At 43.8% G+C, this 12961-nt stretch overlaps 2 protein-coding genes across 2 annotated transcripts in view; one reads left to right on the top strand and one right to left on the bottom strand.

The window, feature by feature from the left end:
- The window catches only part of LOC137619729 (thioredoxin domain-containing protein 12-like), an 88553-nt gene extending 79432 nt beyond the window's left edge, over nt 1–9121 (bottom strand). The window contains exon 1 of the mRNA XM_068350030.1: nt 8988–9121. Coding sequence (XP_068206131.1) covers nt 8988–9069 — 82 coding nt within the window. The 5' untranslated portion in view covers nt 9070–9121. The remainder of the gene's footprint in view (nt 1–8987) is intronic.
- Nucleotides 9122–9527: 406 nt separating this feature from the next.
- The window catches only part of LOC137619728 (uncharacterized), a 28323-nt gene continuing 24889 nt past the window's right edge, over nt 9528–12961 (top strand). The window contains exon 1 of the mRNA XM_068350029.1: nt 9528–12338. Within this exon, the coding sequence (XP_068206130.1) occupies nt 9680–12338 (2659 nt within the window). The 5' untranslated portion in view covers nt 9528–9679. The remainder of the gene's footprint in view (nt 12339–12961) is intronic.

Here is a 12961-nt window from a genome sequence, read left to right as displayed (position 1 = left end):
CACCCCTAGGAGTCTTGCCTCCCCTGGAGGACTTACCGCCCCTCTTGACCTTGGCTGGGGCTTAGACACCACCTTCTTAACTGCCGGTGCCTGCTTTGGAGCCTTACGAGGCTGCTGCTGCTGTTGCGGCGGAGCTGGAGGCTTATAGGGCCGAGCTGTAAGGGCCCTATGGAGGAGGGAGTCCGTGCTGGATTTCCTCCACCTCTCAGCCGTTCGCTCCATGTCTTGAGGCTCAAACAGGTTCTCCCCCAGAAGGGAAGCATGTCGGAGCCTACACACATCCACGGCGGGGACCTTCGGATGGAATCTCTCGGACACAGCATCGCGACGCTTCAACACCGAGTTGGCCCACAGGGTGGTAACCTGGTGCGCCAAAAACTCGATGGAGCGGGTGCCCGAGAGCAAGAAGGTCTCCAGGGCCTTCCTATTGGTCTCCTTGGACAAGTCCTCCGAGCGCAATAGGATGCCCAGAGATCCTAGCCAAAAGTCCAGCCACGAAGTGGCCTGCATGGCACACTTAGCGACCTTCTCGTGGCTAAGGATCTCTGCCGCCGAGAACGATACCTGCCGGGCAGAGAGCTTCTCAAAGGGAACTCCCTTCGCCAGCTCCTCCACAGAGTGATGGAAAGGAAGAGCGAGGCTGGACTCACCCAGAATCTCGAAATACCTCCTCTGCTGAAGACGAGGAGGAGGGATGAGCTTGTTCCCGGCAGAGGAATGACTGGAGGAGGCAAGAATCGCGAGCTGAGCTTTGGCCCTAGCTCTGGCACTCTTCAGACCCCGAGACCAGGGCAGAGCCACACTGGACTTAGGGGCCTTCCGAACGTCAAACACTTCATCTAAGATAGTGTCTTTGCCTTCACGGGGGGCGATGACTGGATCCATAAGCCCGTTAAGTTGCCTTATCAGGCTTAGGACCTGCCAGAAGGCATGTTCGGATTCCTGCTGATCTCCTCCCTGCGGGCTGGCAGCTAAGTCTCCTGTCCCAGGGATCTCTTTCTGGGGTGAAGCGTGGACGTTCCCCCGGGAGCTGTGGGTTCCTGGCGAATCCTCGAAGATGACTTCGGGACGGTCTTGGAGTCCTTGGATTCCCTCCTGGGAGGGATACAGGATCCCAACAAAGAGGTTCGAGGAGCCCCTTCCTCACGAGACGATTCTCCTCCATGAAGCGAAGTCTCCCCCCTTGGTGCCAAGGGGAAGACTACCGCTTCACTGGACTCACCCGAGGACGGAAAGGCCTCGTCCACGGGAGAAGGAGAAAGCACTCAAGCAGGAGAAGGGGGCTTCGCGACAGACCTCTTGGGAACCAACTTCGCCCTGGGGGAAGTCACCACGAAGTCCACTCCTCTCTTTCTCTTCAGCGTAGGAGAGACAGCCGTTGGTTTGTTACCCTGGTCGGCGAGTGCTGGCTTCATAACCCTCACTAACGCCCGCGCCAGGGGACCAAACCAAGTCTGTTGCTCCAAGGACACAGAGTCCGAAATCCTCGCTAAAGGGAAAGGGATCGGGCGATCCTTTGGAGTGGACACCACAGTACCTGCCTGAAAAGAAGGTGGGGAAGAATGATGTACTAACCTCTCCTCAGTATTATCCTTGTCCTGCACTACAATCCTGTGTTTGGGTGGAGGCGATCCCGAGCGTTGTCTAGGAACACGCGTTCCTGCTGCTACCACCGGCTGCGAAATTCGCCGCGAACGATGGTCGCGCGCAGGCGAGCAGTCGCGTGGGCGCGCAGGCGAGTGGGCGCGAGGGTGTACAGGTGAATGAGCGCGTGTCCGAGTCGGCGAACAAAAGCGTTGGCGCGATGGCGAGGAAACGCGCTGCCGCGTGGGTGAGGAAGATTGCTAGCGATGTAGATCAACAGGCGATCGGTGGTGAGCTGGCGAGCGCTGACGCGCAGGTGGGCGATGACGCGTTGTCGCATGGTGACGCGTTGGCGAGTGATAGTGCGCAGCACGCGCAGGTGAGTGATCGCGCGATGGCGAGCTAATAGATGGCGAACCATGTCCCTTCAGAACCTCTGGTCGACGAAGCGTTGGAGAACGCGGGCGCGCAGGTTGTAAATCACGCGGGCGATCCGGAGATTGCCGATAAACAGGTGATCGCTGACGCGTAGGAGAACGCTGATGAATAGGCGATACTAAAATCGCCTGTGCGCGCTGGCGAGCAGGTGAACGCTGGCGAGCAGGTGATTGCTGGCGCGTATGTGATCGCTGGCGAGCAGGAGGGCGACGCGTGAGATCCTGTGAAGGAACAGGTGGCGCGGCGCGTTCACGAACAGGAACAGGAAGATCGCAGGCGCATGGGCGAACATGTGCTTTTGACACACGCGCTGGAGAACGCGAACGTTGTTGCGTAGACACAGGATGAGAAAGCTCAGGAGACTGATGGCGCGCAGGGAGTTCAACAGGAACTGCAGGATGGTCAGAGACCACAGGGCGATGATCCTCAAAAGAGCGCTGACGAGGAGGGCGAACATCAGGAGAGCGCCGACGAACAGGTGAGCATTGACGAGCAGGAGAGCGCTGACGAGCAGTGAAGTGAAGCAAGTCACCGGTGTGTGGGGGGGGAGGGGTAGCAAGCTACCCTTCCCCTATCCCCCGCTAACTAGCGCGGGGGTAATTAACCCTCGTTAAAACTACAGTGAACCCTCGCTACTTCGCGGTTCGACAATCGCGGATTCACCACTTCGCGGGGTTTTTCCATAACCCATATATATATACATATCGCGGATTTTCCGGAAAATTCGAAAATACCGCGAAATCTGAAGACCCCCAAATACGATATTTTGTTACCTGTAATTCCATTAATACTGTAATTAGTAATATCTGCTCTTACTGATTGTTCATTGCATTACATATGATATATAATTCAGCACAGAAAGAAATAAAACACGAAAAGAGAATGTGATCATACGATAATTCAGTACGTAGTAAAATTAAATCGAACATGAAACGCAAATCAGATGCAGTCATACCATATTAGAATGGTGTGTACTGTAATGGATGTGCTTCTTTTCCATGAATCTTTTGTATGTATACGTACGTAGTACAGTACTGCATCCAATAATATTCTTTGTTGCAAAACTCACATTTCGAATAAGCGTACGAGAGAGAGAGAGAGAGAGAGAGAGAGAGAGAGAGAGAGAGAGAGAGAGAGAGAGAGAGAGAGAGAGGCGTAAAATAGCGTACGTAAATTTTTATTATTATTGTTATTATTATTATTATTGTTGTTGTTGTTAATAAAATTATTATTGTTATTATTATTATCATTATTATTATTATTATTACTGTACAGTATTATTATCATTATTTATTATTATTACGGTATTGTACTTAATCTACGTACGTTCAGTATGCGCGGGGCATCTTCTATGAGTAACCAACGCATCATAGTACTGTAAGACGGGTTGTGATTGGTTCAAGCGCTGATAGATGACGAATCAGAACTCAAGTTTTGTTATCTAGCCTGTGATTGGTGTTTTGCCCGCATCTTCTACCCGCAGCATCAAAGTTCTCGCGGGGCTGGATCGTTCACTTTCTCTTACCGCGTATCGCTGAGTAGACGTTCTTAAGTTTGTGAAGTTTAATCTGTGCTGTGTGCGACCTTTTTAAGTTGAACTTTTTGTTACAGTACTGTACGTAAATCCTACTGTAATGGCTCCCAAGCGTTCTGCTTCTCTTAAGGCTGGTAGTGAGCCTAAACGCCACCGAAGGATGATGACGATAGCTGAGAAGGTTACGCTTCTCGACATGTTAAAAGATGGTAGAAGTTACGCGGCCGCCGGCCGCCATTTTGGCATCAACGAATCCACCGTTCGCTATATCAAAAAGGACGAGGCGAACATTAGAAAGACGGCTGCAATCACCTTTAGCAGATCAGCGAAGCGAGTCGTTACAACGCGTAATAAAACGATCGTACGCATGGAAGGTGCTTTAGCTGTGTGGATTGCCGACTGCCGGAAGAACATAGCGTTGGATACGAACACCATCCAAACAAAGGCTTTGAGTTTATATGAGAATTTTGCTGCAAAGGAACCTAAAGACGACGACGGCAACCATGCTGAAGATGATGATGATGCAGATGATCCTCAACCAGGGACATCCACTGATTCCCAGCCTCAGAAACGTTTTTCCGCAAGCAAAGGATGGTTCGCGAAGTTTCAGAAACGCTTCGCCCTGAAAAGCGTTTCCCTGCATGGGGAGTCTGCTTCCGCTGACACTGCCGCTGCTGAAACTTACGTGAACCAGACGTTCAAGAATATTATCGCCGAAGGTGGATACAAGCCGGAACAAGTTTTTAATATGGATGAGACTGGCTTGTTTTGGAAGAGAATGCCGTCGCGAACTTTCCTGTTCAAAGAGGAAGCCAAAGCCTCTGGCTTTAAGGCATTCAAGGATCGCGTTACCCTCGTGATGTGTGGCAATGCTGCTGGATTTTTGTTAAAGCCGGGGCTTATTTATAAGTCAAAAAATCCTCGCGCTTTGAAAAATAAAAATAAGAATCTCCTTCCCGTGTACTGGATGCATAATCAAAAAGCATGGATTACGAAGATGCTGACCTCCAACTGGTTCCACCAGTGTTTTATCCCGCAAGTCAGCAAATATCTCGTAGAGAAGGGCTTGCCATTCAAGATCCTTCTCCTTATGGATAACGCTGGTGGACACGCAACTGACCTGTCGCATGAGGGCATTCAGGTTGAGTTCCTGCCACCCAACACCACGTCATTAATTCAACCGATGGACCAGGGGGTTATCAGGGCGTTCAAGGCCCTCTACACGAAGAATACCTTGGCGGACCTCGTTGCGTGTGTGGATGCTGCCCAAGATGACGAGGATGAAGATTTCAACTTGAAGGCGTACTGGCGGCAGTACACCATAGCCACGTGCCTGCAGAATATTCAGAAGGCACTTCAAGAGATGAAACCTGCAACCGTGAATGCGAGCTGGAAGAAGTTGTGGCCCGATATTGTTTACGACGACAAGGGATTTACTCCGTCGGAAATCCAACACTCTGCAATACGGAAATCTGTGCAGTTGGCTGCCATAATTGGAGGTGACGGGTTTGGCGACATGACGACTGAAGACGTCGACGAGTTGTTGGACTGCCATTCCCAGCCCCTAACTGACGCAGACCTCGAAGACCTGACGAAATCGGCAAGTGAGGAAGAGAGTGATACCCAGGAAGAGACCCAAGAAAATGTCGAAGAAACGGGCTTAACATTAGAACGGCTTGCCAAGTTCTGCAACCATATCAAGGAGGCGAAAGAAATGTTACAAGAGTGGGACGAGGATATGGTTCGCTCGATGCAATTCTCCAACAAGGTCGATGACATCATGACTCCCTACAGGATGCTCTTGGATCGAAAAAAGAAGCAGCGGCAACAACTTCCGATCACAATGTTCTTCCAGCCTCGCAAAAAAGAGCCAGTTCCTTCTGCTAGTACGCCTTCGGAAGAAATTGAAGAAGTTTCCCAGGAAGAAGTTGAAGAGGTGTCCCAGGAAAAGACACCTCCGTCTGAAGAGACGTAAAATACTATCATTGACTGCACAGTAGAACACATCATCAGCTTCACCATCATCATTTCTACTGTGCAGCAAATTCATCGCCATCACCATTCAAGTTTTTCTTCAACTTCTTTCGTGGTGAGTACAGTAACAATCTTTATTTTTTACTTTAATATTCTTACTGCCTGTTTTATAGTTTAGTAATGTACGTACTGTATGCATTAAGTTAAAGGGAAGGTTTTAAAAGTCTACATGTTGTAACCTATCATATTTTTTTTGTTTAAAATTTACATTTACGTACGTAAAACAATCTCTCTCTCTCTCTCTCTCTCTCTCTCTCTCTCTCTCTCTCTCTCTCTCTCTCTCTCTCTCTCTCTCTCTCTCTCTCGTAAATTGTTTTCCTGCTTTGCTACGTACAATACTGTATAATTTATATTTGTAAGGTAACATATTTTGTAAATGCTTTTACTGTAAATACTGTATGTACTGTATCATTATTTATCACTATCATCATGCGCGTTAAATGCCTTGTTTGTTCTGAGCGTGGTTGTTTACTGACCGTACACGCCGTCGTTTCAGGCGGCGTCATAAAGAAAAAGATTTCATTTGGAAGTCCTAAGAAAAATACGTAAACTAAAACATTGGTAATAAAAAAATCAACATACAGTACTGTATAATCAATATAATCGATGCAAAAACTAACCTATACATATATGTGTACACTAAATGAGTTTGTTTCTTCATTATGATCAGAGATGAACGTAAACAAAACATTGGTTGCCATTTTTTATCGTGCTTTTTAGGTGTTTAGGAAACGCATGATATAAAATCGCCTTTAATATTTGTGCCTGTTTTAGTTTAGGGTGCTGTAGTACATGCATTAAGTGTTCTGTACATTAAAGGGTGGTTTGTTAACAGTACTACGTACAAGGGAAGGTTTTAAAAGTCCGAATATACATGTTAAATAAATAGGTAAATATGATGTCACTACTTCGCGGATTTTCACCTATCGCGCCCGCGTCTGGAACCTATCTACCGCGATAAACGAGGGTTCACTGTATTGGCTCGTCATTTCAGCTGCGCTAAAAGGTAAACCCAATGTAAATAGCGTGGTTTGTATTTCGGTTACGGAACAATGACCTTTTAGCTACTTCAGCCGGAAAGGTTTTGGATAAAGAAGTATTCTAATAAAGACCAATAGAGGCCTTCACAATACTAAGGGTCTCCAGGGGCTCAGCAGGAAAAATAAAAATCCCGAGAAAAACACGTTTGAAAATTGGCAATTTTCAGTCACTCATATCTAAGCAATTTATGAACAGATGTCAAAAAGTTTTGGAGTATGTGTATATCCAAGTACCATTTTTAATGTCAATAGAAGATTGATTTATATATATATAAAAAAAAAAAAAAAGCACGTGAGCTCTGGAGACCGTTAGCAAAGCCCAAGAACATGAAGAATGGGCATACAGGAAGACTTAAGTCAGAGGACAATCCTGGCAAAATATACATATGACTTAAAACACTAGATTGATTTTATCTCATGGGAACCCAGTATGATAATTATATCAGCCATTGCTTCCCACTGTCTGCCTCGACCCATGGCACATTTTTTTTCATGATTTAAACAATTTATTCTGAACTGTAGATGAATATAACAAAAGTGCTTTTCATATAGGCTATGCTAAGCTAGTTGTAATGCTGTTCATGAAAACCCACCGAGGATTATTTATTCACAATCCTACTGTAAACAAATTTAATTAACAGACCCAAATGATAGCGATGGCTATTTCAATAAATCTCTATTAGGGAAATTCTTATGCACAAAATGTTTAATGTTTGTAAATTTAGAGACATAAATTTTATACTAATATTCAGTGAGTTATGTAAATTGTTAACTATAACTAGCAACCTATAACATCCATAACTAATATATTATAACTTAATCATACTTCAGAATTCCTAAAGACTTTTCTATAAAGACCTTTTATCATAAAAATTGGAAACTAATGTAGGTAGGCTTAGTTTAATTCCTATGAAAATTATCACCAAATTAGTGATACACAATAACGGCATATATTATTTAGCTTGGAGGCTTGCTTTCTATCTAACCTAACCTGTAATACTGTGCTTCATTCTAACTAATTAGAAATATTACGCTATATGCTACATAACCTGTAATATTATGCTAGTTCCTACCTAACCTGTAATATTAAGCTATATGTTACATAACCTGTAATATTATGCTAGTTCCTACCTAACCTGTAATATTAAGCTATATGTTACATAACCTGTAATATTATGCTAGTTCCTACCTAACCTGCAATATTATGCTAGTTCCTACCTATTATTATTATTAGCCAAGCTACAACCCTAGTTGGTAAAGCAAGATGCTATAAGCCCAAGGGCTCCAACAGGGAAAAATAGCCCAGTGAGGAAAGGAAATAAGGAAATAGATAAATGATGAGAATAAATTAACAATATATCATTCTAACCTGTAATATTTTGCTAGTTCCTACCTAACCTGTAATATTAAGCTATATGCTACCTAACCTGTAATATTAAGCTATATGCTACCTAACCTGTAATATTATGCTAGTTCCTACCTAAGCTGTAATATTACACTACATCCTACTTAACCTGTCCTTGTGTACAGCATCCTATATAGCCTGTCCTAGGGTGTTGAATCCCACATAATTTGTAACCTGTCCTTGGGAATTACATTACACCTAACCGGTCTAGAATAGTGCGGTATCCTATAGGGAAAAGTTGGATTCTACTAGGAAAGGTTACCCTGACGGTAAGTACAGTAATAATAAATTTTTAAACTACGACATTAATACAACTGGATAGCCTGCCCCTTTGAGCTCCAGCCATAATTAAAGATAGCAAACTCTTGTCCTATATTCAATAAGACACCAGTTCCAGGTCGGCTTAGTTTAGTCAGTTTTATTCTAATTATGTTTAGAAACTGGCAAACTAAGATAACCTAAAATAGCTTTCAACTAATACCCAAACCCAGACAATTCTACTATATGTAATCAGGTGTTTGGGTGTATGTATGATAGCGGCCACCTGTATGTATTATAATGGCTAAATTAGAGTACAGCAGAGTAAGGAGGGGGGTCGCAGGGGGCGTTAGCCCCTCCCCCGTTAAGTAGGTAAGGACACGGCTTGTAGGTTAGGTTAGGTGGGAAAGTTTAGGTACATTTTTAATCAACACATGAGGAACTGGCCGCTGATATACAAAGGCTCCCAAGTGTCATCTATATAATAATAATGTAATTGAACAAGATTATAATCAAGTGACAGGTTAACTTAGGGAGTACTCAGGCTCCCTGACTAGGGTTAGTCTACTGGCATCTACCGGTAGTGGACTAAAACCTCGCTTGTCCGTTTACAGTAGTTTTCCAGCATGAAAGCAAATCAATATAATTCTCATTCGTTTAATATATATTTTTTAGCATTTCAAACAATATTTACCATTATCTAGGGCATCTACACCGTGAACACAAATACTTGAAATTAATAGGATAACAACACCTAAAACGTGTACATTGGCCATGTTTACACCGCAAGACCTAACAATCTTCTGCCACGATGATATTCACATCAGCTGTGAACTGTCATAAAAAGTTGCCAATTCAAGTTAGTGAAATAAGTTTATCAATATTTCCATATCAATTAACTGTTTAAACAGTCAACTGTTGTTGTCTAACATTGGTAACTATAATTCATAGTTTATCTGAACTAATAATATTACAATTTATTCCCTAAAATACATATTTCAAATGAAAACAATTTTATTATGACTTGGCAGTATAATTTCAGTGGTTAAACTCGTTTCTCAGCCCATTCATTTTAAAATACAAAATTGCAAGCAATTGAATATTGCAATGTGCATTTATACATTATTTTGGAGGTTATCATAATAAAAACTACAAGTTGCCAAATTATTGTATTATGTCTTACTGTAGGTGAAATGAAAACAGAATGTAAACAAACAACGAAAGTTTGAGATGAGCCTCAAGGTGTGCTGGCGTGGGAAAAACTCGTTTTATCCTTACTGTGTATATTCTAAACCAATGGTAACCCAGTGTACACTAGTGTCCGAGCTTCCCATTGATCGCAGTGCTCACTGAAGACCCCATAGATATTTGTGGAAGGGGGTTCACATGTCACAGAACGGGATCCTAAACATTTCACGGGACGATGCTGGTGAGAGTAGACGTGTGTTTATCCTCAAGAATAATAATGGTGGTTGTGAAGCGAATACAAGTGATGGACGAGCTGTGTCACAGCTATTATCCCGATCACCCACCATAAACTCCGTCAGTAGTCAACATGGCGGCAGTGTCACTGATAACGGAAGGATTGTCAATAGTGAAAGTGATAACGTTATAAATGGGATGCTTAGGTCAGGGGATGAGGTTGATCCTACAAGTGATTTGGGGGTAGATTTGCAACATATCGAAGAATGGCTCAAAACTCGCAGTGATAGTCTTTCAAGTTTCGACTTCGATCCAGACATAAAACCCTCAGAGATTGACGAGAGTGATTTCTTAAACCTTAAGGGTAATGTGCAGTTGAATGTAGGAGGTCAGGACTATGGCCTGGTCTTATCTAAAGATGGTGCTGGGGAGTCCTGTGGGACGTTGCATAGCCAGCTCTCCTTTCCTGACTTGGGAGATAGTCTATGTGGCACAAGCAGCCGTCGCAGTAGTTTTACGAAAAAGTTGGAAACCTTGATGCAGGTTGATAAGGGTCTATTTGAGGAGTTACTTTTGACTGATCCTAACAAGAAACATGGGAGTAAAAGAGTGGAAAATGGGTTGTCGCTGCCGACTGAAGACCGCGGCTTATTCGAGGAATTGCTATTGCCCGGAGGCCAAGAAGAATGGGCACGCCACACACAGGAACTTCTTTTGGCCGTGTCTCTGGAAAAGAAAGAAACGGAAGCCAGTGATCCAAGTCCTTTGGCTGACAGAGATGAAGGTCTTTCTGGTGCTATGAGTTGTTCTGTTTCGCTTCCTGAGAGCACCCAGGAAACTCCGGTAAATGAGACGGCAGATGATTTGGAGATGATGGTCAACAATATTCAACCAATCAAACTCATGAGTCCTCAGGAAATTGAAAATATGGCAACAAGACCTTTGGGTTTTGATGAAACGCCAATAAAAACAGAAGAACAACGAAACCGAGAAGTGTCACGCCGCTTGGAAGAAGAGGACTTCAATTTCTATCCCTTTGGATCGAGACCATCCGAAGATAGCAGCACCCTTCCTGCAGACCTTCTAACCAGTCCTAATAGTGATGTAGATAGTAAGCTGTCGAGTATACTGGCGATGGATGCATCAAATGATCCTTTAGAAATTCAGTCAAATGATCCTCTAGAAATCCAGAGTCCAGAAAGCAGCGATATGCTGGAAAGCTTCAGCAAAACTCCCCCAAAACTTGAAAGAAGTATTTCTCCTGGGACATTTTTGGTGAAATTAGAACCACGGGAGAGTCAAACCAACCTTGATCTTGTTGGTAATAAATCTACAAATGCTCGATGCTCATCAACTTCTAGTCATCCTATAGTTTCAATGCCTCCACCAATCTCCGGCTCTTCGACGGCGGCCTCGATCTTCAGCACCTTTTTGCCCTCGTCTGTGCTTGATGTAAGTGATATCACAACCACTGCCATGATAGGAGCTGAAACGTCAACAGTGAGCAGCAGCCAGGTTCCAGTAACTGCAAACATTACCAAGACATTTAGTTCTGCCACAACGACGACAACAATCACCACACCAACAGCTTCAGTTAATATAGCACCCAAAAGCCTGTTAAAAATACCAGGTCTTATGCAGGCTGCCCTAAAGAAACTCCCCATTAATATGGTCCAGTCAAAGGTTGCTACTGTCCCTGTGTCTTCTAGTATTAGCTCTGTTACAACATCAGTATCCAGCACAACTACCAATACCAGTCCACAGGTGGTTAGGCCAGCACTTATAATCAGACCACTTATGCAGAACGCACATCAGCAGCAAGTCAGGCCTTCTCAGCAAATAGACACGAGAAGTGATAGCGTGGCCAAGGAAAGTGCTCCCCTTACTTTAACACCATTAAAAGTAGTTGCATTACAATCCAACAAGCCAGGAACTGCCAATGTAACCATCACTGTTGACCGCAAGGCAAATCTCACCACTGTCAACATTGTGTCTTCCAATAATGAGCATACGCTCTTCAAGATCAACACCTGTGACTTGGTGCGTGCTGTTTCCAGCATACGTGAGCCTCACCTGGATCCGCTAGGTCTTTCACCTGAGCAGCTGCTACGTTCGGCCCACACTGCACACCGACTCATACAGGAAGTTCATCAGCAAGGATCTGCTCGTCAGAGGAAGGGTGGCAAAGAAGCTTCTTCTGGGCCCCAAAATTTTGAAATCAATCAAGTCTTGCAAGAAGCCAAGGCACCTATATCAAGAATGCAACAAGGGCAGTTGGCACTCTTGAGGCAAGCCACATCTGTCAGTAGTGCACCCCTTACTACAGTAGCTAGCCATAATAACAATACTAACAAGACTGAAGCTGACAAAGGTCCTACAACCAGTAATGTAATAACAGGACTAAATTCTGCTTTGATAGAGGCACCTACCTTGGTAAGATCAGTTACTACTTCAAGTTCATCTTTAATATCAACTTCGCAAGCTACAGCAGTGACAGGCACTGTGTTGTCCTCTGGCAAGGCAGCTACTTTTAAGTCGATTGGTCCAAAGCTCCCTTCTGACGGTGTAACACCAGTAAAGAATTTTTCTCGTTTGTCTAACATCACAACTGAAAAATGCAGTGGTAAGGAATTGTGGTATACTGTTCTTATTCATTCATTTAAGTTCTTGCTTATAATCAAATGCTTAGCTTTTGCAGAATAAACTAATAAAGCAGAAAACTTTTTTGCCCAGCCTAATTTAAATGCATTTAAAAGGTCTTTACCAAATGATATGTCTATATCTGTCTTACAATGTACCTTAGATATGAAGAGAATTGTCATTTATTTTAGCCAGATACTAATGTGGGCTTACTATTTATATGGGAGGGTGGGCTGTGGCACCCTAGCAGTACCAGCTGAACTCGGTTGAGTCCCTTGTTAGGCTGGAGGAACGTAGAGAGTGGAGGTCCCCTTTTTTCTTTTGTTTCATTTGTTGATGTCGGCTACCCCCCAAAATTGGGGGAGGTGCCTTGGTATATGTATGTATGTATGTACTATTTATATGTTGTTATTCTGTAGCATACCTTGCCCACACCAAGCAGTCATATTTTGTTCTTAACTCCACTGCGTACTTGTACTTCAATGTACTTTATGATCTTCAAAATCTAATCAATTTATCCTTTGGTCATACCCCATATGTCCGACAAGTTTCGTTAAAATTATTTCAGTAGTTTTTGCATAATGTTGTTCACAAACAAAAAAATAA

This window comes from Palaemon carinicauda, chromosome 26 (assembly GCF_036898095.1).
Source record: "Palaemon carinicauda isolate YSFRI2023 chromosome 26, ASM3689809v2, whole genome shotgun sequence".
NCBI classification, from domain to species: domain Eukaryota; kingdom Metazoa; phylum Arthropoda; class Malacostraca; order Decapoda; family Palaemonidae; genus Palaemon; species Palaemon carinicauda.
This window is presented reverse-complemented; position numbering and strand designations above follow the sequence as displayed.